At 39.0% G+C, this 26,612-nt stretch overlaps 2 protein-coding genes across 6 annotated transcripts; both read right to left on the bottom strand.

Annotated features, from left to right (window-relative positions):
* Positions 1-225: 225 nt before the first annotated feature.
* Positions 226-21,855, bottom strand: Mask (multiple ankyrin repeats single KH domain). 4 transcript variants are annotated; one of them, XM_070658966.1, is made up of 28 exons: positions 21,401-21,855; positions 14,946-15,386; positions 13,888-14,035; positions 13,451-13,731; positions 12,872-13,157; positions 12,489-12,790; positions 12,187-12,402; positions 11,452-12,072; positions 11,133-11,316; positions 10,437-11,041; positions 10,152-10,316; positions 9,848-10,058; positions 9,356-9,766; positions 8,920-9,255; positions 8,636-8,842; positions 8,172-8,537; positions 7,896-8,050; positions 7,641-7,815; positions 7,426-7,559; positions 6,609-7,345; positions 6,191-6,508; positions 5,893-6,087; positions 5,559-5,706; positions 5,191-5,395; positions 4,073-4,956; positions 2,685-3,995; positions 2,359-2,541; positions 226-2,229 (listed from the first exon to the last, which is right to left on the bottom strand). In XM_070658966.1, exons 1-28 carry the CDS (start codon positions 21,689-21,691, stop codon positions 2,206-2,208), a joined length of 9,540 nt encoding a protein of 3,179 aa, XP_070515067.1. In that variant the 5' UTR covers positions 21,692-21,855; the 3' UTR covers positions 226-2,205. The 4 variants fall into 4 exon arrangements, with proteins under 4 accessions (XP_070515067.1, XP_070515068.1, XP_070515069.1 ...); XM_070658967.1 differs by having other exon boundaries at positions 8,636-8,824; XM_070658968.1 differs by having other exon boundaries at positions 8,636-8,803.
* A 772-nt stretch (positions 21,856-22,627) lies between these two features.
* Positions 22,628-26,570, bottom strand: Beta-phers (phenylalanine--tRNA ligase beta subunit). Of its 2 annotated transcripts, none has more exons than XM_070658980.1 (13): positions 26,492-26,570; positions 25,987-26,140; positions 25,811-25,866; positions 25,551-25,705; positions 25,381-25,450; positions 25,025-25,291; positions 24,610-24,789; positions 24,291-24,466; positions 24,011-24,215; positions 23,860-23,940; positions 23,680-23,772; positions 23,269-23,548; positions 22,628-23,167 (listed from the first exon to the last, which is right to left on the bottom strand). In XM_070658980.1, exons 2-13 carry the CDS (start codon positions 26,042-26,044, stop codon positions 23,016-23,018), a joined length of 1,773 nt encoding a protein of 590 aa, XP_070515081.1. In that variant the 5' UTR covers positions 26,045-26,140; positions 26,492-26,570; the 3' UTR covers positions 22,628-23,015. The 2 variants fall into 2 exon arrangements, with proteins under 2 accessions (XP_070515081.1, XP_070515079.1); XM_070658978.1 differs by having other exon boundaries at positions 26,302-26,551.
* Positions 26,571-26,612: the final 42 nt, after the last annotated feature.

Below are 26,612 nucleotides of genomic sequence, written 5' to 3'. Positions count from 1 at the left end.
ATTGAACACTTACCGAAATCCCCACCAAGAAAGATTTTCAAATGTTCAATCGAAATGAACATTTTATATATCCGAGTGTATGTGTATGTGTATATGTGATTTATGTAGGTGTGTATATATATATGTGTGTGTGTGTATCTATATTATATTATTATATCATTACTAAGTCCAGCCGAGATAGCAAGGATGACATTTCTTTCTTTTTCTTCTTCCTCTCTATGTACCTTTGTTTTTTTTTCTTTTTCTTTTTTTTTTTTTTACTTTTTCCTATAGTTACGTTTTGCGTGTAATAATAACCATAATATAATAATAAACATTATTACACCACCACAGCAATAATAATATTATAATAGCACTGTCGCACTAGGGACGCACGGCTAATATCCTCATGCGTTTGGCGGCCCACTACCACTTTTACAATGAACTGTATTCATTGATCTGAATAGGATTCAGTATATAATATATTATTAGTTACATTGCGTATTTCGATTCGTGACACGTTGCCTGTAACGCTTACGTAAATTCGATTTCTTTTTTTTTTTTTTTTCCAAGAACCTGGTCATTTACGCGCGGTATACGGTACGTGATAGAATTTTCGTGGTTTACATTATCTTGCGTATTAGCTCGATAAAAATTCGCTACAATCGTGACAATCAGTGTCCAATAAGTCTGCCTGATACGGAGCGGTGATTTTGTGCTGCGGCAATCATTAACTATCCAATGAAGGATCGCGCCTACAAAACAAACGCAAAGATGTAAATGTAAACGGCTGGACAACGAAAATTCCGATTTATTTCTGGTAAATCGGTCGAAATAACATCGCTCATTATCTTCGTACTTTTATTCGTATTCTTCGATTTAACGCAACACCAACGTACGCTCGTTGATGAAAAAAGGTCTATACAGTCGTTCGTCTAACGGACGATCTTCAAGTGCGATCAGATTTGTTATCCACGCTCGAAAGTCTACAGAAAGAGAATGCTTCTCCTCTTTACGTCTCCTTCCCCCCCTCCCTAATTACTACATACTTGGGACACGATTTAGAGTTTAGAGAGACGGTGGTTTACAAGCGACAGACAGATTTAGCGCAGTGACAGTGACGAGTTCAAGCTTAAGTGCAAGAAGGTGGAAGAAGAATAATATGTGCCCAGGTTCGCTGAAGTTAATGATCCCTCCCTCCTTTACATCTTTTTAGGTTTTTCATCCGGACCATCTTTACTAACTCTCTCAATTTACGGCATGGAAGTAATCAGAATCACCCGTTTTATGAAGCAATTATTTACACAATTGTATCATGTCCGTAAGATTACAGCATTTCTTTACAGCGCTCTACGTAATAAACACAGTAATTTTCATCGCCTATTGTTCGATATGGTACTAAGGGCACAGCTGTCTCCTCAACGTAAATAGCTTGCAATTTAAATCAATCGGAATCTGAATTTAAAACTTCTTTTTTTTTCTCAAATAAAAATTTATCTCTAAACTGGATCATCATCACGAACGAACTAGCAAGTATTAGGTTTGAAATATTTCCAATACCACGAATTTATATCATAATGATGCAGATTTATCACTAATAAAATTTTGTAGTTTATCATTCAAATACTGATACAAAACATAAATTTCATGTATGTAATTTAAATTATTACGCGTCTAAATCATTGTGATGATGGATTCTGGCGTTTAATATTTCAAAATGTCCCGAATATTAAGTTTTACTAGAAAAGAAAATCATTTAGTGTTTATCAACGTGCCGGATGTCTCTGTTGAACGATAATTAATAAACATGCGAGTTTGTGCGATTAAGAAAAGAATGACACAAATCCGGAGTAATTACACCATCATTATCCTATTGCTTTCTTTAATCGTTACTCACTCTTTTTTTTCTTTTATTTCTCGCTCTTGATTACACCCCATTTCTGTAATTAACTCGGGGAGATATATTAGTGATAGCAATAAGTTGAATAATTAAGGATTTGTCGTCCTATCCTCTAGTGTGACAATATTAAGAATCTGGGTTTGAATGAATATAAGTTTGTAATATAATTTATGTGCCTACAAATAATATTGATCCAGTCCAAACTATTGCTATTACTATTTTTTTTTTTTTTTTTTTTTTTTTTCCATTTTTTGTCAGATCCAAAATATGAAAATATGTTATATTTAAGAGGTCGAAGCTGTGTCAGCACGAATGGTTCTTATCCCCTAATGGGTCCATTTAGTCCACGCCTGTAAGTAAAGTTAATATCCATAATTTTTTTTTCTTTTTTTTTTTCTTTTTACCGTAGTAACATTTCATATTATAGATTTGAAGAAGAAAGTGTTGTAAATCAAATCTTACTGTGCAAAAAATTTTACCTGATGTTGTTTGTCTTGTACGGCATCATGCATTCCCCACGCAGGTGGATCTATTTTATTCTGTTCATTTGGCGGGATTTCTGCTAATTCGGCTCCAAACCCTTGTCCCGGCAATAACGTCAATGGCATGAGTGACAATGGTGTATTTCCATTAGTCGGAAAAGATTGCGTATTCATGTGACCCTAATACACGAATAAAATTAATAAATGTGCAAATAAATAGCATATTATACTACAAATCTTTAGTGAAGTATAATAAACTGCTGTATAAAAATGATGACAAAAACAATGGAACTATGAAATTGTATAAAAGAATCAATAATTACCTGAAAGGAAGATTCCACCATTTGATGAAGCTCAGGGTCGACATTTGATAAACGTTGATTATATTGATTGGGATTTGACCGAAACACTGTTTGTTGTCTCTCAACTGCGATATTAGGCGCCAGGTTGCAATTCGACCATGCTAGTTTGTCGTTGAGCATCCACCCAATAGAATCGGCATCTCCACCCGGACCCATACCTGTTGCCGAATAATTTTTCCATGCTCTTTCAGTACCAATCGGTCGTGGTACTTTACGATCCTCGATTTTCAACTGGCTCATCTCCTGCGCAACCTGCGCCGGTGACGAGGGGGATATGGCCGGTGATCCACCGTTCTCCAAACTCGTAATGAGATCGATAGTACCACCGGGTTGGTTACCGATGTTTGCCAGTTGATTGGAAAACGCCATTTGGCTGATCATGGAATCTTGCGGCGGGTAGTTAGTATGCGGCGCCGGTGTGGCGAACGGCCAACGCGTCGTTTGGGCCGTCGTCGAAATACCAGTGTTCGCTGTCGGCGTTGCCTGCGAAGGCGCCTGATACTTCCCTAGCGGATAGTTACCGAGCATCGCCAAATTATTGGACTGTATCGCAGATGGCGGTGGTCCCGGTACGGTAGCGGCAAACATGTTGGTCGGATGCAGTCCCGCTGATCGGGGGACGGTATTGAATACTGTCACCTGCGGCTTATTCAGGTGAAGCGAGCTAGAGAAGTCGGGAGCGCGCGGGTTCAATCTTGACATGCTAACGGTGGTGTTGATTACAGAGGCGGAGGGGGCGATAGTCTGAGCGAAACTCTGCATGTGAGGATGGAACGGTAACAGAGAATGGCCTGTGCCACTCTGAGTATCGTTCGGCATCATTTTCAACAAGTTAGAGTTTACGTTCGGATGTTCATAGTTACCGCCGCCACTGCTGTTTGCCGTCTTAAACAAACTGACGTCTAACGGCGGCTGAGACGTAGACGGTATCACGTGTGCTGCCGGTTGATGCGTCGTCGCGTTTCGTGTAGTCAGATCGCCCTGAAAAACTGCTGGCCTGAACTGCGCCGTCATACCAGCGCCCATATCGATGTTCTGAGATATTACTGGTCTAGCCACTGCTAGACTACCGGGTGGTTTGTTCGGTAACGGATGCTCATTATAATTCGTCGACGATTGAAATTGCGCGGGCTGTATAGGATTATTGTGAACAGAGCCTGATATTGCAGTTCCAATCACGTTGGCTGCTGCATTGTTTGTGCTACCTGGCTTGCTAGAAACCGGGGAACACATGGCTGTACCGCGATATCCTGGAGCTTTGGATGCGTCTACCTGTGCACGACAAAATTTAAAATAACAAAATATTCAGATATTAAAATAATTAAATAATTTCTTGTCATACTACATACCTGCGGTGGAGAACTGTCGAATTTAGCCGTAGATGGACCAGAATTCGTGTTTGACGATACACCACCGCCCGCAACGGTCGCAAAATTCATGCCCTTTTGAGTTTCATTTTCTCTTCCTCCCCACATCGACTGTTGCGTGACTTTAGTAAAAGTATCGTTAAACAGTGAATATTCAAGAGGCGTACTACTAGGCTGCTGCTGCTGCTGCTGTTGCTGCTGCTGCTGATGTTCTCGAGTTACGACCGGTGTAGTACTGCGAATACCCTGCTGTGACTGTTGTTGCATTTGTGGCTGCTGTTGCTGTGCCGCTGGCAGTGGCGGCGGTAAAGCTTGCGGTTGCAGCGGTACAACTGGCGGTGAGGATGTCACTCGTACAGAACTGGCTGACGTCGAAACAATCGAACTTTCCGGACAGTTTGTTGTTACCACGGCATTCGACGATGATTGTGACGAAATCGCAATCGTTCCAGGAGGATAACTCGATTTCCCGGGATAATGAGGCGCTATCGCTGATGGAGTAGACGACAGGGTGGGCAGTGATCGGCAGTGTTTCGGCGACGTACTGACTATGGACTGTTGTTGCTGACTGGTTGTGTGAGCACTTGCCGCAGATGTGGTTGACATGATAGTCACGGTCGCGGTTTGCGCCATAGGTTTCTGTTGTTTGTTCAGCGGTGCGGTGTGAGTCGACTGCATGACGGTAGTAGAACTGTGAGTCGAGGCAGTGATTTCGGATAGCTTAGCCGCGAATGTTTGCGTCGTGCTAGTTGTGACAATCTTTGTCCCTGCCCTACCGGCAGTCATAATTGCACTCGTATACGACATCGTCGTTTTAGTGTTCGACGATGATGCCATTTGCGCTGCTGCTTGCGCGCGTTTTTCTGCTACAAAGGTAAATTTAATATGTAATGTATGATACAAAACAATACACGTTTCGATATCTATGTTAACTTACGTTTTTTAATATTAAATTAATATTAATAGCATTAAATATTATAAAAATATTAGAGTAAACAATTAGGTAATATAAATTAAATTTACAATAAAATACACGCACGATATACACATTTGTACAATTAATGATTAACATTTATACATATCGTCATGTTTTACGTTACCTGCGGCTATAAGTCTAGGTGCTGTTGCACGTGGCAAAGAAGTAGAGAAAGCACCAGTAAGTTTTACACTTGACGATGAACGAATGGGAGCTAATGGATTAACCGTAGACGTGCCTGAAGGATATCCTGATTTATTAACTTGACTGCTTGTTGTTGACGTTAGATTAGGTGGTTTATTAACTGGACCAATTTTTGTTTTACTTGCCTAAAAAGAAAAATATTAACAATATCAACAATCGACTTAAGCTATTTATTCGACTTACGTTTGTCAATGACTTAAATTTCGTAATCCTTAATGGCAATCCAATTTACATTTGCAATACGTAATGTGACATAACGTCATAGATTATTACATTTCTCGTACTCACAGCAACAGTGGAAATAGACTTATCCCACGAGGAAGTTGTAACAACACTGAGTTTGGATTTCGGAAGCAACTGCAATATATCTACATCTGGTTCCTTAATAAGTAGCGTTATCCACGAATGAGCCTGTTTTGTTGCTTCAGATGATCCCCTATAAAAAAAAAAAAAATTTTTTTTAATGATATAAAAATTTAAATATAAACATCTTTTAATTTAAATATTTAAAATATTTATCCCAATAGTACAAAACGTAATACAAAAAAATTCTAAACATTTAATTCTCTATATATTTATATTTAATTCAAAAAACAATTAATATAGATTTATAATTACTCACTTAATGGTAATGACTCTTTCCACTTGACATTTACTTTGCTTTTCTACTTCGATGTGCGCACCCGTAGCACCACGAATAGCATTTATATGACTGCCACCTCTGCCTATTACTCGGCTGATAGCATTTGTGGGAACGGACACTTTTTTAGAACGAAACGGTGAATTCATAAATCTTCCCGAATCATCAGACTGTCCCCTGTAAACCACAATTACATTAGATAGCCGTAAATAATATTAATTCACTAAAATACATAAAGAAAAGAATTTTGGAAAACTTTTTTCAAGAACATGTATCTTACTTTCGTACAACTTCTTTCCATCCTTCTTCACGCTTTCCACTTTGTTTGGGGCTGGTATTACTCGCTTTCGATGACGTGTTTAAAGTATCTCCATCGTATTGATTATTATAAGACTTTTTTCCTTTGCCAGGAACATAAGTTTCATTACCAGTCGCTTCAAAATCTTCTCTATCAGCAGGATGCCTCAAGGAAGATTCAAAAACTAATTGACCTTTCAATTTTCGGTCGGAATTAATATTGGTGGATGTCCTAGTGGTTGTAATCGAAGTTGTTGATACCGATCCTGCACTGGTAACGCTAGTAATAACCATAATCCGCCTGTAAAAATTATTGATATATAACAAAATATTATTTTAAATTTTAATATATTTCAAAAATAGGTAGATACAAAACAAAAAAGAAAAATGCGTTTACTTACTTTTCCGAAGTATTATTCTGAGATTTGGTCGATGTTGCCGTATTTTGAGATAAATTCGTGTTTTGTGAAAGAAGGGACTTGGACGAACGCTGTGGGGACGTATCCTTATCGTTGTTACTAGGACTATTATTATTCTTTTTTTTCTTTTTTTCCTTCTTTTTTTCTCTTGCTTTTACATCATTGCTACTGCAACTTCCCTGACTGTTTGCATCTATTCCACTATCACCCTCTTCTCTATCAGGATCCTCCGGGCTTCTGTTCACAGGAGATGGTACACTCTCCATTCTTTCATCGCCGCCTTCATGTTCGCTGTCGTCTGCTCGATCGCATTCCTCATCTGATTTTTTTCCGTTTTCTTCCTTATCCTCAAAAGTGGTTTCATTTTTCTTGTACTCCTCATGAAGTTTACGTTTCTCTTCCTTCTTCTCAAGTTTTTTCTTTTTCTTTCTCTCTCGTCTTCGCGCAGCAGCCGCCTTTTTCGATTCCTCTCTTGTCTTTTCCATATCAAGTTCTTCTAATAATATTGTGGCATTTTTATTTGCTTTAGCAGCCTGTGTTTCTTTGGCAGCTCTTATTACTTTCACACACTCCTGACATTTTTCTAAGAGCTCTTTGTCGCTAACTGTCGCTATATATCTTGTCATCTCTTGATCACTTGGAAATTGCGTTACGTGATTTACCATCCATTTCACTACCTTAATATGACCTTTTCGAAACGCAGCCATCAGACAAGAAACCTAATCATGAAATATATTTTGTTTTAGATTTGATAAAAACAAAATCATATAAATTTTTTGCGTCAAATTATCATATATACCTTACGGTTATCCTGAGAGTCTATATCTGCACCTGCGTGGTATAATAAATCTACGACATTGAGATGTCCACCGTTTGCGGCTAACCATAATGGACTGTTCCCTTTTTTATTTTTTACTTCAACTTGGGTTCCCTAAAAAAAAAAAAAAAACGTTAATTAATGAACATGTTTCATAATGTAAGATATGATATATAGCGATCTCGATAATAATTACTTCGACAATAAGAGTTCTACGAAACGGCAGTGTCCTTTATCAGCGGCAATAGTGAGGGCAGTATCACGAGATGACGGGACAGGCGTCGCATTAACATCCGCACCCTTGGCAAGCAATACTCTTCCAACTTCAACATATCCACCACTAGCGGCTTCCATTAACGGCGTTAAACCAGTCTTTAAAAAAGAAAGAAACATTATTTAAAAAAGTTATTTCATAAAAATAACATATATCGCTGGAAATTTGAACATGTTACCTTGGCTCGATGTTCGACGTTTGCTTTTCGATCAAGAAGAAGACTGACAACCTCGTGTCTTCCTTGAAAGCATGCAAGGGTCAAAGCCGTATTGCGATTCGTCTCAATTTGCGCATTAATATCGCTACCCATATCCAAAAGTAGTTTAACTGCCGCTGCACATTAAAATTATACATATATATATATATATATTCATACTGCAGTCGTGATAAAATGTCGTTCTTTACATGTAGGTATGAAATATTTCATTCTTAAATATTAATTACAATTTCTTACCGGTATGACCATTCATAGCAGCCAACATTAAGGGAGATATGCCCAATTTGGAACCAGTACGAGAATTAATTTCGGCACCATGGCTTAATAGAAGTTTAATTATGTTTACATATCCACCGGATGCTGCCAAACTCAAAGGGGTATAATCGGAAACGTTGCGATGCTCTTTGTTTGCGCCACGATTAAGAAGAAGCTCCACTACTTCGTATCTACCTCCGCTACATGCGAGAGATAGTGGTGTATCCTTAGTACGTTCAGATTGAGCCTCTATATCGGCTCCGTGATTGAGTAAAATTTCAACTACTTTTTGATGACCAGCCGTTGCGGCTAAGATAAGCGGCGTAAAACCTTTTTTATCTCTATGTTCTGTAAAAAATTAATTCACTGGCTTAATAAGTTTCTAAATTTCATAATATAATTTTTTTTTTATTTTATACAAATGTACATAACAATATTTCACTTACCGATATTCGATCCACGACTCAAGAGAAGTTCAACAAGATCTTCATGTCCTCCAGCGCAAGCCAACGTAAGTGCCGTGTCGTGATTGCTATCGGTTTCTGAATCAACTTCCATACATACGTATTGAGAAGAAGAAGCTTGGTTGGACGCGTATCCTCCTGTTGGGGCACCTGTTGTACATTGGTCGATAACTGAATGGTGAAAACATTCTTAGCAATTTATTTTAAGCCTTATTATACTATTAGTGTCGATTACAACGGAAATCGTAACATCGTTCAATTCTCACCTGTTGATGGATCCAGCTGATAATTTTGTGCAGGAAAATTTGGAGCTTGTTGAGCATTGGCAGTTTGTTGCTGCTGGCAAGACTGCTGTTGAGATAGAAGGGGATATCTGGCTTTCTTGCCCTTTCCGGTAGTTGGTGCAGTATACACTTGTTTCTTATCGGAGGTAGCAACGTTCACAGTTGTTGTAGTAGCGGGTGCTTGAGTCTGGGTAGCAACTTGAACTTGATTAGTGTTACAAGTTGTGGATTGCATATAATTTCCCGATTGATGAGGAGGTATGCTATCAATTATTCCTGTTGCGCCACTCACAGCTGGTAATGTTTGCGTAGGAAATGCTAATAACAAAAAAAAATTAAAGTAAATAAAAAAAATTATTCGCTAATTTAAAAATTCGACCATATTTTTGAGCAAAAGACACGCGTTTTGACAACTTACTCATTTGAGAGGATTGAAGCAATAATTGGGGTTGAAAAGTATCGCTGCTAATATGCTGCTGTATACATTCGCGAAAACGTATACTACCCTGGCGGAACCCTTCCTCAAAGGCTCTCAAACGATTGTTTAGCGTTGGATTTTGCAAAGATTGCGTACTTGTTAATTGTAAGCCCGCTGATATGTCTGCCTCTATTTGAACGCCAGCGCTGGTCACTTGTAATGACGGTAAAGCCGGTAAAGAAACAGAAGGTGGTACTGACAGCACGGGAGTAAAATATTCTTGAGACCCATGAGGACTTCCACCTTGTTGAACTATTTGGGTAGTATGCAAATGTTGCTGTTGTTGTTGTAGCTCTTTATTATTTGATACATCCAATCTTTTTAACTCAAGCTTCTCTTGATCTTCCGTTGCTGTACAAAAGTAAAATAAGATGTTAAGTCGTTTATATTTTTAATTTTATTTTCTGAAATTTTAAGAAGAAAAGTATTTACTGTCAACTGCATCGTCGAAACTAATGGAACGAAAAATTTCAAACGCATCGTCGATAGGAATATCCGTACCATCATCCAATTTTAATACTCTTTCATTAGGAGAGAAAGTTTTAGATTTCTGAGCGCCAGTAAAAAACGCGCAAGCACTTTCTCTGTATTTTCGTGTTAATTCAGGATCCGTTTGTTCGGATAAATTTTCTTGTGCAGCCTGCTGTTAAAAATATATTTAAAAGTTTTTTTTTAAGAGTCTACAAATACACTTTATATATGTAAAAAAAAAAACTGCAAGTAACTTAAAAATTACCTGACTAAGCAAATGATGATGTGTAGGATGCAAATGTGACATCAATTGAGTAGGCATGAGTATGTTACCCGTATTATTAGCAACTATATTGGTTTGCTGCTGTGAATGAATTTGTTGATGTGGCTGTGGCGGTTGTGATTGCGGTTGTTGAGATTGCTGTTGTATCTGCAAAAAAAATTTATTTTTTAATTTACGTAAAAAAATTATGCATGTTATATTAAATTATCTCGAATGCTGTAAGATTTTTTAAGTCAAAATTATATGCAAACAAAAATAGAAATTTACCTGTACTTGATCCAACTGAAGTTGTAGTTGTTGATTGAGTTGTTGGAGTTGCTGAACTTGTTGTACTTGATAAGAAGGACGTTGCTTTTGCTGATACTGCTGATGAAGTCCAGCCATTATAGTCGCTTGTGTTTGCTGTAATTTTGCCATTCCCATGCTAGATGTAGTAGCTTTTCGTACGTTTTTTCCTTCCTTCTTGGAAACAGGTTTAGCTTTTGGGCGATCGCTTATAGCAGTATTTTGGCTGACATCGCTGCTTGCAGTAATGGGTGATTGGGAGACGGCTATAAGGGCTGGAGGAGTAGAAATGCTCGGTGGACTTGGAGTGGTTGTCGAAGAAGTAGCACTAATAAGCGACATAGTGGTAGTAGTGGTCGTGACAGGTAACGGTGCAAGACTCAAAGGAGGAGGAGGAGAGGAAGAAAATGTATTTGTAGTGAATGTATCTGTCGCAGTTGAAACTATAGACAGCACTTTCGGAAACGGTGTGTTTTGTACTCCCACCAACGTACCTTCTAGGTAAGAGGGACACCCTATCAACGGATCGTTAGGTACTGGGTACGTCAATGAGCCACCAGACATACCAGATGTATTGCAAACTATACCTATTAAAAAAAATAATTTCATTAAAAATATTAAATTTTTTTTTTCAATGTAAATGCATTATTTCGGCAAACAATGAAGTAAAGAAAATACCTTGAGGAGATGTTGACTGAGTTGGTAAGTCAATATTTAACATATTCGGGGGAATTAAGGTGTCTGATTCGAGAGGATCTTGCAGCGATTGATTCGATATTGAATTTCGCTGATTACTAGTAATTACATGTCCAGCACCTTTAATTTGTAATTCCCGTTCTACCCTCTGTAAATATTTTTTATCCTGTATACAACATATACAGAAATATGAGTTTTTAAATTTCAATGGTACATAGGTATTAATAAATAATAATTATAATTGTTTTATTAAAAATATATTAAAACATTGTAAAAATTGATATTATAAAATAAAACGTACCTGTAACTCCTCAAGTATTCGTTGCTTATCGAGGATTTGCTCTTGTCTAGTTACAGTTTTCCGACTTTCGCTGACATGTATCACTTGCGTTGACGCCGCTGGCGTCGGACTAAGACTAATATTAGGTTCTGACAAACTTGTAAAACCACCACTGCCTTTATCGAGAATATTGGTATCATCCTTGGAAGTAGTTGATTCTCCTGCGGGTTGTGAACGAACTTGTTGCGCTTCGGCAGAAGTAAGGCTCATATCGGGCATCATAGTTACTGATCGATTCTTTCTCAATAACGATTTTTGCGTATTATGTTTAGGTTGAAGATTTTGCGCTTGTTGTTGCTCGGCGGTTTGCTGTTGAGGTTGTTGCTGTTGCGAATGTTGTGGCTGTGTAGACGTTTGCTGAGAGTGAGGTACGTGTTGCTGATGACCTATATGTTGTTGAGGTTGGGGTTGTGATTGTGGTTGCTGCTGTTGAGGTGGTGGTTGTTGTTGCGGTAATAACATGGGTGCTGGTGCAGCATTATGAGGAGCACTCATCATAATGCTATGAGGATAGTCCAATAATAATTGAACAACAGAAGTATGACCTCCCTTTGCCGCTTCTATTAGCATAGTAGAACTATCCTATAAATAAATTTTTGGAAAATTTTATATTAATATCAATATAGTTAACTTGAAAAAAAAGTACATCGTATATTTAATAATTTATTAATATTAAAAGAAAAAACCAAATCTTACTTTTAACTTGTGAAATGGATTCGCCGATTGTGCAAGAAGTAGTTCAACCACTGCAAGATGACCACCAGCACATGCCAACGAGAGTGGAGTATGATCATTGTTTGTCGTTTGTCGATTGACATCGGCGCGCTTCGAGATAAGAAATTGAACCGTGCACAAATGGCCTGCTCTACAAGCTTTCATCAATGGAGTTCTACCTCCCTCCGATTCGTGCTCCTTAAATAAAAAAAATTAATTATAAATAATTTACATAATATAAAAATAGTGTATAAGTAAATAAAAATATTATAATAAATCTGTACTAGATCAGCGCCAAATTGCAACAAAAGGTCAGCAACATCAGTGTGACCATTTTCGCACGCATATGTCAATGCTGTATCTCCCGTCTGCGTCTGAGCGTGAACATCTGCTGCAGATTCTAATAAATATCGGACGAGATCTAAATGTCCTTCCTGCGCAGCCTCCATTAGAGGAGTGGATGCACCCAGTTCAATATCCGCTCCCGCTTTGATTAAAAAATCAGCAACTTCCAAGAAGCCGCCACAACAAGCCAAGGTAAGCGCTGTCTCCTGAGTTTCCTCAGTTTGAGCGTTGATGTTTGCACCTTTTTTGTTAATCACACTCATATTATACTCGTTTACATTCGATAGTTGTTCAACAATTCAAATGTAAAAATTTTTAATACCTTGACTTAAAAGCAAAGCGACCATTTCTTCGTGACCCTCACGTGCTGCTTCCATCAAAGGCGTGTAACCTTCGTCGTTAACTTCCTCGATGTTCGCACCACGTTCAATCAGAAGCATAGCTAGGTCTACATGACCTCCGCAGGCGGCTAATGTTAATGGCGACTCAAAACTATCTGTCGGCATATTTACTTGGGCACCTGAATCTAAAAGTAAACGAGCAACTTCCACGTGACCATCCATTGATGCTTCCATAAGAGCGGTATGCATTTCGTCGGTTTTATGCTCCTGTAATAATGCGTAATAACACTGTTCGTAAAATTCTTTAATATATATAACAGTTGTGTTAAACGAGTTTTAGACCAAACTAAATTGTCCGAAAAGTAAGAATACATTACACTACAATTGATTCGGTAACGTTCACGTAACGTTACGACAGTAAATATACCATAAACAAGTTTCTTTCAAAACTGATTTAAAAAGATAAGCAACTTTTCTATCCATATATTTGGTATAATATTTTTTTTTTGTAACTCGACAATTCGTTTATTCATATATCAAAGAAGAAAAGTGATTGCTACCTGATCCGCACCAGCCTCCAACAAAAAGCGGACCATTTCTAAATGTCCTTTATAACAGGCCAACGTCAACGCAGACTCTTTAAATTCATTGGAATGAGTATTAATGCCGGCCCCACGTTCAAGCAAGATCTTTGCTACTTGAACGTGGCCTGCGCTTGCCGCTTCCATGAGAGGTGTATGACCGTTCTCATTATGATCTTCAACATTGGCCCCTGAATCTAACAAGACACGCACAACCTCTTCGTGTCCACCAGCGCAGCCATACATCAGAGGTGTATTTCCTTTGATAAAAAAAAAAAAATACGTTGTCAATACATTTCTATGACTCAAATAATATTGCGTAACCTTAACGATATTTGTATATCGATAAAAAAAGACTTAACGTACTGTATAAAATTTTACGTGTTAAGATAAATAAAATTGGCAAATAATTTTACCTGATGTGGACTGAGCATTGACATCGGCTCCATGAGCAATCAACAAAGTCACGATATCAACATGACCTGCACTAGCAGCTTCCATCAAAGGGGTGCAGTCCCCCTTAATGCCACGATCTTCTACATTAGCGTTCATCGCCAAAAGTACCTGTTTCAAAAAGACAGAGACAAATAAACTTCATGAATCTATAAAATTAATGTTGTAATTTGATCAACATTATCTTACAATTGTATGTATGTACAACATATAATTATAATGCTAACTTCATGTTCATGGTTAACATTATAAAAAAAAATTGAAGCATAAAAAATTGATATTTTAAACATTTCCACGTAAAAGCGTACATACAACGTTTTCATATAATTGTATATCATTAAACAATGATTGAGTGACTGTAATTACAATATATCTAACCTTAAATTTTACAAATATTATGAAATGCATGCCGATACAAAGAATATTTTATTTGTACAAATACACACTTTTACAATCTAAATGTGAAAATATAATATATAACAGAACTGCACAATACGCTTAATATTACTTTTGATCTTTTATAATCCGAATTACTGTACCAATGTATCATTACAGTCATTCAAACTGAATTTTTAACATTGATTAATAACACTTGTACAAATATTATCTAAAAATATTGCAAAAACATAGTAAAATATGCTTATTGCAAAGTTAACATAAAATGATATAAAACATATCATTTGATGTACTAAATGCATACACAGAAATGTAAAAACTTTATCAAGTACACTGTAAAATATAACAAAAAAAATAAAACAAAATTTTTTTTTCCCATAGATTATCGCAGAAATTGCCGCAGATTAGGTGTCAATGTAATTCCATGATCAAGTTTGCCACACATGTAACCAGGCATGCATGTTAAACGTGTAAACCGGAAATTTTTTATTCACACGCATAACGCACCTTGATAAAACATTTTTACAATGACCCATATGCATATTTCACATGAATGTGGAACTTGATTTTTTTTTTTCTTTCTTTTTTTTGCGAAAAGATGTACGATTGTAATATTGATTCAAACCTGAGCAAGTTCGTAGTAACCGGCTGAGCAAGCTAAAGAGAGGAGGCTCTCTCCCTCCTCGGTAGTCTCGTGGACGCTTCTGCCCTCGGTTAACAACTTCCGAACGGTACCGACGTCACCGTCGGTGCACGCCTCGACAAGAGAACGTTTTTCGTTCGGTGTACGAGGATTATCACTACGCATACGGGTCAATGCAGCGGCAGCCTCATCCAATGCACAAGAAACACTTGACGTTAATCGACGCAGCACTTCGTGATCGGGGAGATGCTTCCCATCAGCCGACGACAGTTTCCCGATGCCGGCTGCTTCAAGCAACGCCTCGAGACGAGCCTGGGTCTCAGGATCCACAGAACGCTCGGGATCGTCAGGAGTCAGTAGAAACTTGGACGATTCGGGATGATCTTCGTCTAATTCAACCTGATCGATCGCAAAACACTCCACCTACAATAAAATTGCTCGTCAATAAAACCAAATGTTAAACACAGTGGGGAAAACAAAAGAAACGCAAAAACTAAGTTTCTTTTTACTTAAGTTTATAATCGTTATATATATATATCTATATATATATATATTTATCTCGCATTCAATCAACACTACGCGATTTATACTTGTTTATCCAAGCCGTCGGCATTCAGCAGAAAGACTATAGGTTTCTATCCAGAGATCAAAGCGAGGCGAGCGATATCCTTTATCGGAAAAGACAACAGACGTCTAGTCTGTTTCGACGTGCTCGCGTTTCGCGCGAACCGAGGCTCGCATTATCGGCCGCGAGACAATAAACGTAAATACGGGAACACCGCGAGTGAAAGTATAATTGTGTTTTCTAGGCGAACGGCGAACGGCGGCGGCGGCAGCGGCGGTCGCGGCGATAAGTGACGTTACGAACGGCTTAACGCTCGGCGATGCGCGCGGCCGTTCCCCCTGCGAAAAACGAGGAGCGGCCCTCGCGCGCGCGATGACGACAATGACGACGACGACGACGATGACGATGACGATGACACCGACGACTTCCACGACCTATGGCACCCAGCGTGCACCCCCGCGCGCGTAACCTACCCATGCGTCGTTCTTTCGTTCGTCCCTATTCTTCGATACTACGGGGAAACACGAAGCAATGAGCGAAGATGATCGGAACGTGCCCTCACGTCTGGAAGTACACGCGTGCACGGCAGAGATCAGAGGGAGGGGGGAAACGTGGCAACGATCGACACAGACGGTTTTTTCTTCCCTTTCGCCCGGGGACGAAGGAATCGGACGAAACGTCGGAAAGTGTCGCGCGTAACGCCGTTGAACGCGGAATAATATGGTGGCTCGGTGTCGTGCGCGACATTACGCTTTTTTCCACGCGTGCATCGACCAGCGAGCGCCACGCGGAGATGCGGGGACGAACGTACGCCGCGCCTTACGGCGATAGCGCGGCACGCCGACGGCCGTGGACGCGATTACGAGCAAACCTGCCTGCTTCACTTTTTCGCCCGTCCGCCTGCGAACGAGCTGGCGACAAAAGGTTGGCCTCGGAGGACCGAACTGGCTGATCCGCACCGCAAAACTCGTGCGGGCACTCGCGAGCGAGGAACGCGACGTACTCACGGGAAGTTCACCAGATGGCGCGGCCGGCGACAGTGCGACGAACGCACGCGCACACTCGCGTTATCCCGAGTACTGCACGCATTCACGCAGGAACGGTCGTGCGCGCGCGGGCATACGTGTGTGCGTGAACGCACGTGCGACGTCACGTTTGCGTGTGTGCGTGGACAGTTTCCTGCGACTGGACGCGCATGTCACACGCTTGCGTGTGTACGTACGTCGCGATACCGTGCACGCGTGCGATGCGTAAAGCGCGCTGGCGGAGGCGCTTTAATAACCAGCACTCGCGCGAGACATGCACTCTCCCACACGCGGCTCCCTCGCGTGTATTACCCCCGGAGAAGACGCGCAACAAAACCACGTACACATGCCAGTCATTCTTCTCTCCTTTTGCTCTTTCTCCCACATTCGCTTGGTCTCCTCTCTGCACAAGCCTCCTCGCTCGCTCACGCACGAACGACACACCGTGAGGATGGGAACGCGGCATTCGAACGCTGCCGCACCGCTCGGTGGCCACCGATCCTCCCTCGTGGACGTCAGAACGAAGGTGGAAGTCGTTGTCGAGGCAGTGCGCACACGCTTGCACTACGCCGAGAGAAAGGAGTGGAAGGGGAAGATCAGAGGGGGCGAGAGCGGAGGAAAGGACAAGGGGAAGCGAGCAGAGGATGAGAATTGCGTGAACGATTCGTAAGAGAGAGATGCGAGGCGGCGGAGGAGAGAGAAAAGAAAAACGCACTGGAAACGACGAAAAGAGAGGCCCGTCGGCGAGGCCGGAACACGTCGGTGTCGTCGGACGACTCTGTCGGCGCATTACGTGTATCCCCGGGGGTTATATAACCCTTTTCCCGAATGCGCGAAATCTCCGCTGACGTTTCTCCTTTCTTTCCCCTCTCGCCTTCTTCTCCTCCTCCCCCCCTCCTTCCCCCGACCCTTCGCAGCGAGGGTCTACGCAACTGAGGTGAGAAGCCCCTCGGCCATCTACGTGCTTACACCCATCCTCCAAGGTGATATCTAACAAAACGGAAACCACCTGGTGGCTGATACGAAACCTAACGTCTCGCGCAACAGACACGGGATTGCGATAAACCGTCCTGAGTGGGTTGGAAAGGTGGATCGTGCCGAGGCAGACCCTTAGGGCGACCTCGGCCGACGTGCCTGATAAAACTGAGCTCCCTCAAGCTCGATCAGTCGCATGAAATGTCCGGCCGCAGACTCGGGCTCGTACAAAATCTTTAATCTAATCTTCGAATCTTTTTTTTTTTTTTTTCACTCGACGGAACCGTTAATAGATATCACTGCGCTAAATTGCCCATTAATTGAATAAGGTATAATTAAGGTTCTTTTTTTCCGCCGGCGTCCGATTGACTCCGATTATAATTTGTTCTAGTCACCGTCGTTTAGATTTTATTTCAACCAAATATTTACTTTAAAGGACTCTTGACGATTAGGCCCGCTTGAACAGGTATATTTGACAAGGTATTGTCCATTGATACGAGTATTCATGTGGCACACGTATACCTGCTTAAATGTAAAAAGTGAGAAAAAAAGGGCAGTCGAGCAAATGGGCCTCTAAATGTAATTTACTTTGCACAATACGTTTTCATACGGCGACATAAATATACCAAATATATATGTAAGTGCAGATGCGTATATATAGATCTTGACAAGAGAGGAGGACGAAACAAAGTTTAGCAACTAAAACCAATGTTACAACATTAGGCAAGAAAGAAATAGCTTCTCGATCATACGATAATGTCAACATATATAGAAATCGACTTAGATTTAAGAGATCCCATCAATTACACATTTAACTTATTAACTTTTGTATGACCCTATAATTTTATAAAAATGCAAGCATCGGAAAAGTAATTCTAATGAATTTGAATTGAATTCTATCCAAGAATTTATTTGAGGACTGTGTAGTAGAAAGAATTTTCGTTTAAAGTAATCAGAAGTAAAACTAAGCTGTAGAATTTTGTATAACTTAAACAGTTACGTCTAATAAATTCTAAATAACTACTGAATAAATTTTAACGAGTTGATCTTCAATATTTATACACTTTTTATATATTTTCAACTGCAAATTAATTGCACGGCTAATATTCAATTTTAAGTAAACAAATTTCTACAACTTAAATTAATTTAATTAGCCAATATGATACAATAAACTAACGTGACAAATATTTTACCCACGAACAAAGGAATCTAACTGTAATATGACTTGTCTCACATTGTCTCACAGGTTGGATGACTTTGGTTGAAAGAATTCTAATATACTTTCTGTACATTTTAATGGTTTCTGAGACCATTTCACGTAAAAGATAAGATTACAGCTTAGAAAGAAGACGCCAAAAACATGAAAAGAAAAAAAAAAAATTATAATTTAGAAATTGGATTTAGTTTAAGTACAAATAAATAATTGAGAGTCTTTGCAGATTTTAATTCAATTTATCACCTAAAACTAATCCTTGATTAATCTTGATATTAAATATCAAACATTAAACGTGTTTGCAAGAATCGTTAGTAATAATAATCTACGTTAAATAAACGGAGTTGGCTACAATTTTTCTTTTTCTTGAAGTAGCTTACATCGACGCGATTCGCTATCAGACTGGAGTTGATTAGAGCTAATTTCTCTAAATTATCTTTAATCGTCCGCCCTATAGACGAGAAGGTAATTCCGAAAGGCGTGACGTTAATCACCTAATCATTATAACGATTCAACAATGTAAATATTCGACTACAGTTTTTTCTGCAACATCTGTAAAGTTGAACGTTCACGAAATATGACGTTGGAAGCCACGAACTCGGCTAAAAAAAAATTTTCTACAGCGAGAAGCAATCCCGTCGGCTTAAAACTGACCAACTGATCAACGTTAATTTCTAACAAATCAAATGAAGCAACTTTAATTTCGGCTCGGCTTATCTTTTACCTTCTGCTAACTCGGCGAATAAGTGCCATGCCGTCGGAAAAAAAAAAAAGATAAAAGACGAGTTTAAGCCCAGATTAAAAGCAATCTCTCGCGTTAACAAAAATGATGCCCGTAATCAAAAGCAGATCGAAGTCACATTTATAAAAGTGACCCTTTCGTCGAGGTGTCAAACTCCGCGAACAGAGTGCCGGTCTAGAGGAGACGTACGTCACTACCTCCTCGAGAAGTTCAGACCCGATTCTCATGTGCGTTCGTACATTCCGTCTGACACTAACCGCGGAACCGAGATCCGAGATTCGCCGTGTGACGCAGGCAGAGGAATGCCTCGCTACTTTACGCGTGTCAAAACTCCCTCCCCCTCTCCCGCCCACCCATCAATTTGCTAACTTTACGCTATTAAACGTTTCAAATAATTTTTTTTTTTTTATGAAATCTCGAACGGAGCTGATCGCAGGCATCGGGCAAATCACTTTCGACGAAGCTACGGAAATTAATGTTTCTCAAAATGGATAGGGGCTAAAGAATGCAATTTTACGGGGAGCCTCGAAGACTTTTCGCTATCTTCGGGCATCGCAACTTCACGGATCCTCTGCTTTTCCTTATCTATTTTGAGGTTCGAGTGGAGAACGTTGCCAAACGATGACAAATAAAATGGTCTCCTTTTTAATTACATCCTGAACGGTAATTTCTAATTCGGAACGCGACACTTGACTTCTTTTAAAGATATCGAGGTGTATTTAAAGATCACAGCTTTAAACGAGTGAAGAACGACGTGTCCTTTTTCTTTAACGGATCAGAAACTAAGTACTTTGATCGTTCAAGCTGCACACCGCCACTCAACGAGAACTATCTCACCACGACGACGACGATGACGACCACGACCACGACCACGACCACGACCACGACCACGACGACGACGACGACGACGGAGTCATAACCTCGTCGATTTCCCGTCGTTTGACTTGAACGTCCTCTTTCACGCGTACACACCAGATATATGCCAATGACACGCGCGAGCACAAACGCGCACATATGTATACACGCATATGCGAATACTCGTGTGCAAGTAACGGGCGGGTGTAGATGGGTGTACCTCACAGACGTAGCCCCCTTCTCCCCGGGTGATACACAGACACGCACACACGTACACAATGACACACGTCCGCGTAGATCGTTACGATCGATCCGGTATAACGAGCGCGTGCACGCATAATGTCGCCGACATCCTCGGCGCAGCGATGCACGCGAAAATGCGCGTTAATAGAAATAGGAAATGCCACAGGAAGCGCCAGCGGGTGGGAAAAGGAGAGGCCGGGAGAAAAAGAGAAAGAGAGAGAGAGAGAGAGCCGAGTAGGCTTGGCGAGCTTCGACGCCACGTTAATTCGAGATCGGGATCCAGCCGCGTTCCTAGAACTGACGAGCGCGATCCAACGGAGATAGCGCGACATCCGCTCCGCGACGATGACGACGACGACGACGACGACGGACGTGTCAACGTCGTCCTCGTCGTCGACAAGTAGGGGAACGGAGAAGAGGTGACGGTGCTCTGCGAGGGATAAAATCGGAGCGACATGATTTTTTTATCAAGCAGGAAGACTATGCTTTCCGAGAAGGCATGTACACGTATACGTGTACACGCAGCATAGCTTGCATACACGCATACGTTCTCTTTTTTTTTCTCTCTCTCTCTCTCTTCTTCTCCCTCCCCTCCCATTCGTTCTTCTGTGTCTCTTTCTCGCCTCCTTTCTCATTCCATCTATCCATTCCCTACCTTGTCTCTCCTTTACTCTCGCGTTCCGTCCGTTCTCGAACCACGCCGTGCACACGACAATCTTATCACGTTGCGCCTAGGCGAGCCCCTCTCTCCCACCCTCCCTCGCTCGTTCGCTTTTTCTCTCTATTTTTTTTTTCCCCCTTTTCGTATGTAGCGTTTACCTCGGAAACGCTGTCTTCCTCGCTCTCCGACGAGTCTGTCATAAAGCGCGGCTGCAGCTCGGAGAAGGTCTCGGTCTCCGATTTCGTAGGGCTTGAATTCGACGACTGGGGTGTCGACGACGTCTTCCCAGTTGTGTCGTGGTGTATGCTCGATGACGGCGGCGGCGGCGGCGGTTGTGCTGTTGCTGGTGCCGCTGGTGCTGGTACCGCTGCTACCGCTGCTGCTACCGCTGACTGCTTCTCGTGGCTTTTCTGGCTATCCGAGGTCGTACTTTGTGCTACATTCTGCATCTTTACCCCCCAGATAAATCATATGACACACAGTTACTCCCGCTGGCTGGAACCGTACCGCGGCGAAGCACACACCGTACACTCGGATACCTCCGCGACTCTTTGCGGCGACAATACGCTCTCGTCGAGCACGGTCGTCGTCATTCACGTAAGCTAATACCCGCCATTTTCATTATGGCGACGACGGCGAGGCGAGAGTCCTCGATTACCACTTCTCGCGGTTGGCCGTGTAATCGCACATTTATAGAGGCGCCCTGATGCGATTCCGCTTTGATGGTTTCGCATACTGCAGCATGAAACCGCCACATACACGCCGCGCGTAATTTCAACTTGCCGTTGCGTCAGCATTTCGCACGTTAAGATTCTTCTCTTTTTCACGATTCACATTTCACCTTGATAAGAATTGGGAAAAAAATTTCTTTTTAATATATTTAACTTTTCTTCCTTAGCATATATTAAGATAGACGATATTAAGTAGAGAAAAATTACAGCGATAAATTTTTACCACTCTGGGTTACTTCTCAAACGCAAGTTGGAGCTTTAAAGGGCAGGATACGGTTGAAATTGACTCAAATATCAATCCAATTGCTTCTTAAACAAGTGAATAAGTTCCAAATATTTTAGTCCGCGCAAAATAGTTTTGTGTACCTAAAAATTTAGAAAAATAAAAAAGGATAAATAATTTTGTTGTGATTTATTTAATATAGATAAATAATTGCATTCAGTAGAAAAAGGTACTTTGTTGCAAATTTTGTATATTTGATTTGGTGTCTCTTCAAATTTACCCAAAACTAACAGTACTAAACAAAGTTACAATTCAAATACAAAATACAAAGTAGCACCTTTTTCGTTGAATATAACTCTTGAAACATTTATTTCAAAGTTTTTACTTATCTCATTGTCAATATTGATTTAAAGAAAAAAAAAACTCAACTCTTACCAAGAATATTGTATTAAAATCGTGAAATAAAACTGTAAACGTAAATATAATATAGCATAATAAATATTTTTCATTTAATTTATAAAAGCGTCTTTACATACGCTTTCGAAAACCAGCAATAATATTAATAATACTAATTATTATAAATAAACCTATTTAAAAAATATAAATTAAATGTTTATAAAAATCCACATTTTAATCTCGGCAAGTGTATCATAAGATATTTTTTTTTTAAGTTGAACTAGCTGCACTAGTTCAATTTGTTTCTTTTTTTTTTTTAATTTATGAGAGAAAAAATAATCTTTTAACTACTTAGTGCAGCAAAATCAGCTGAAAAGCACAAACCTATTGTAACTTTGCCATTTGCAATTTTATTTACTTCTATTATAAAAATGGTTCGATGTTTATTTCCATTGCAGAACATGGAATATTTAATTCAAACTTTGAGAGTACATCTGGATGTAAAACTCCCATCTTTCCTATCACCTCACCGTAACAGACAATTTCGGCACATCGATGAGGGAAAAATGTTGGGTCTGTAAAGTAATAAACTTCTGTTATTCGATTTTATTTCGTGAGTTTTGTATATTATAGATACTTGATTAAACAATTACATTTTAAAAATCAAATATCTTACCTTCAGCAGCACGCAGATAATATCCATCTTTATCTTTATTAACGCTCCATGGTACCTCTAATAATAATAACACTCTATCTACTAGGCCGTGAATAATCTCGAAACCAGCCGATTTATTAGCATAAACTGCGCACAAACGGCGATTATTGCGCGCACCAACTTCCGCTGTATCGTCTCGCAATACAACGTCGCTAACTTCGAACAGTTTGTGAGGCAAAGGCATTTTTTTATTCGCAGATATCGTTTTAAGTAATCCTGGTAAAAGTGAAGTTCGCGCAACCTATAACATTTATATTGTATGTATAATATTTATATCACACGTATGTCGTCTGAATAAAATGCTGGGTTTAAATTTCATGTTTTCAGCTATTTTATTAAAAAAAAAAAGTTTAATACGTATACTCAATTTACCTGAAATTCCAATGTTTTTGGATTTGATATGTGAACTGCTGGAACATCTTCTATTTTATATCCCAATTTGTCTGCTATATCTTCACGTGAACACTGCAAAATAATTAAAGATAAATTAGAGCGCGTTATATTAAAAATAGAACGTTTTCAAGCATCAAAAGCTAATTTTTCGAAATATACCAAAGAGAAGGTCAGTGCTTCGGTGAATCCTGCTTGGGCTAATTCTACTCGTATTTGATCAGCGAGCTTGTTTAGTGGTAACTGTAATTTGCATTATATATATGTAAATTGTATATCAATGTATAAAATTGTTTAGTTGTAGAATATTTACTTCTGCTGCGATCGTCGACATATGCGGTACGGTTTTCTCTATTTCGTTATAACCGTAAGCAATAGCAACGTCCTCATAAATATCACAAAAGTGTATCACATCGTGCCTAGTCGGTGGTATTTCCACCATTATCGTATCTTTATCTTTCACTTTAGATTTTAAAGACATTTTTGACAATAATTCCGCAACTTGATCTGGCGTTCGCCTGCAAAGATATCGCAATGTTGTTACCTCGTTGTCATTTGTATAATCATTATTATACAATAAAAAGATTACATACTTAATACCGACGTAATTAATCGCCTTATTATAATTGACCTTTTCCGTTCGATATTTTAATTCTGGATAATAGAAAGTCTGATTATCGGGATACACTACTTCTACAATTTCAGCTGTATATTTCTTTTTGCAATACTGACTAAAAGCACAGACGAGAGTGTCTACCACTATCTTTGCCTGTAAATTATTCAACTAATTTGTAATGGTTTTTAATAAAGAACATTATTTAATACATTAATATTAATTAATTGTATATTATATGTTTTTCAATTTGAAACAATATGTATAAATTACGAACGTATTTTTTATACTATGTATACCTTTGTAAGATCAGTTGCCGTACATTCGATGAAAATATTCTTTGTACCGAGTGTAATTTTTGAATGATCACCATTGATAATAGGAGGAAGAGATAAAACAACTCCATTACTATCGTATACCACTGGGTAAACAGGACTGTCTTTTATGATGGGTAAATATTGTTTAAGCTGTGCATGTGTCTGTAAAGATTATACATACGTTTACAAATAGACTACATCTAAAGCCGGGAGCACACACTTTTGCATAACGCGTATACACAAGGAATATAATTGAGATTCAATTTCGTTATGCAGTAAATACATAAAAAAAATTAAACCAATCATAATCCTTATGCACACGCGTTGTGCAAAAGTGTGTTCCTGGCTTTACAATGAAGTTATTTACAGACTTGACGAACATAAGAGATATACTTACGGCATAGAGTTGCATAATTTCTTCTCCAGTATAAACTTTATCTTGATAAAGAGGTTTGAAACGTATCTTTGATGGTGGTCTGGCGTCATATAAAAATGGGCCTTTAACCGTATCTAAGTCATGAGTTCCGATAGAAACTAGGCTGCGTTTTCTTCCTATATTTTGATGCAACTTATCTTGAAGATCAATAAAACTGTTATAAGATTCTTGCGTCAAAGTAACATCCCTTAAAATTGCAGCCACTATATGTCCTCTTATTTTTAAGCACTAAAAAATTAAAGGCAATATACATTAAAAAAATGTTATCTTACTTTTACCAAAACACTCAGAGAAATTTTCATAAATATTATACATACCTCTGAAGTCATCACAATTCTTTCCATTCCTGCATTTGGTTTTATTGCTTTATATTGTGGAATAGGCATTCTATTTAGAAAAAAATTAATTTTATACATTAAATATTAAATAAAATATCTAAGAAATAATGTTTTCAGCTATAAAAAAAAAAGCATAAATATATATTTACTTGTTCAAAAATATAAGCAGTCCAGTGGTTAGGCTTTCAAGACACAAAAGATCATATCTATTAGCAGGTATATCAATTTTATATATAATTTCTTCAGAGGCATTTACACTTTGGTCAGAACCTTGTTCCTTTGCTATCATTTGTTTCTCTGTTGTCTATTTATGATAAAAGTCCAAATAATTTATTATACAATTTTTATAAAGTTTAATGTACATATATACACTGATTATTAGATAAAATTAAAAACTTATAATGCTTACCACTTCATCTAACTCTAAACCAAACCTAAAGCATAAGTCTTGAAACTCATCGTCAGCTAAAGTAAATTCCAAAGTTAGAAAGAACTTAAAAATCACATATGTTTATATTATACAAGTTATATAAACATAGTAATTTATGTATATATAATACATAAACTTTACTGGTATTAACTTACAGTACACTTTGCCCAATGCTCTGAACAGCAAATCACGTTTTATTCCAATAGTCGGCATTTTTTTTTTTTATTCCTTTATACCACAGCAGAGGTTCCGTAATCAGATATCTGATTTTTTTTTTCACGCCAAAAATATCAGACTTCTCGTTAATACCTATAATTAACGGTAACAAATTTTTAGGTTAGATAATATGAGAACAGTTTTTTCTTTTCAGATTAACTTATTACAAAATTAATTATAACATCTGATTCTCAGTTCAACTTAATAATACCGTTCACAATTAACGAATTGTTTTAATTACATAAAATACTTGCCAATCGCGTGCGTTAAAGTGACATGTTCTACTTGCTACAACATAACAGCCGACACAGATTAACATTAGAAACATGAAGTATACATAAATAACCGAGAAAAACGATGTCAAAAATGCGGAAAAAAAATCTCTGCTGAGTTCTAAATTAAATTCACTTATCGACTATATTTTTCTCGTTCGTATTTTCTTACAATTACTTTTTCACCAACTGTAAACCTCACGTGTCTCGCAGTTAACCAGTTAACTAACGTGGAACGGTGAAGTGCACAGCTTTGTCGTGGCAGGTAAATTGCGCAGTGGTCACTGCGCATT

This window comes from Cardiocondyla obscurior, linkage group LG07 (genome assembly GCF_019399895.1).
Source record: "Cardiocondyla obscurior isolate alpha-2009 linkage group LG07, Cobs3.1, whole genome shotgun sequence".
Classification (NCBI taxonomy): Eukaryota; Metazoa; Arthropoda; class Insecta; order Hymenoptera; family Formicidae; genus Cardiocondyla; species Cardiocondyla obscurior.
This window is presented reverse-complemented; position numbering and strand designations above follow the sequence as displayed.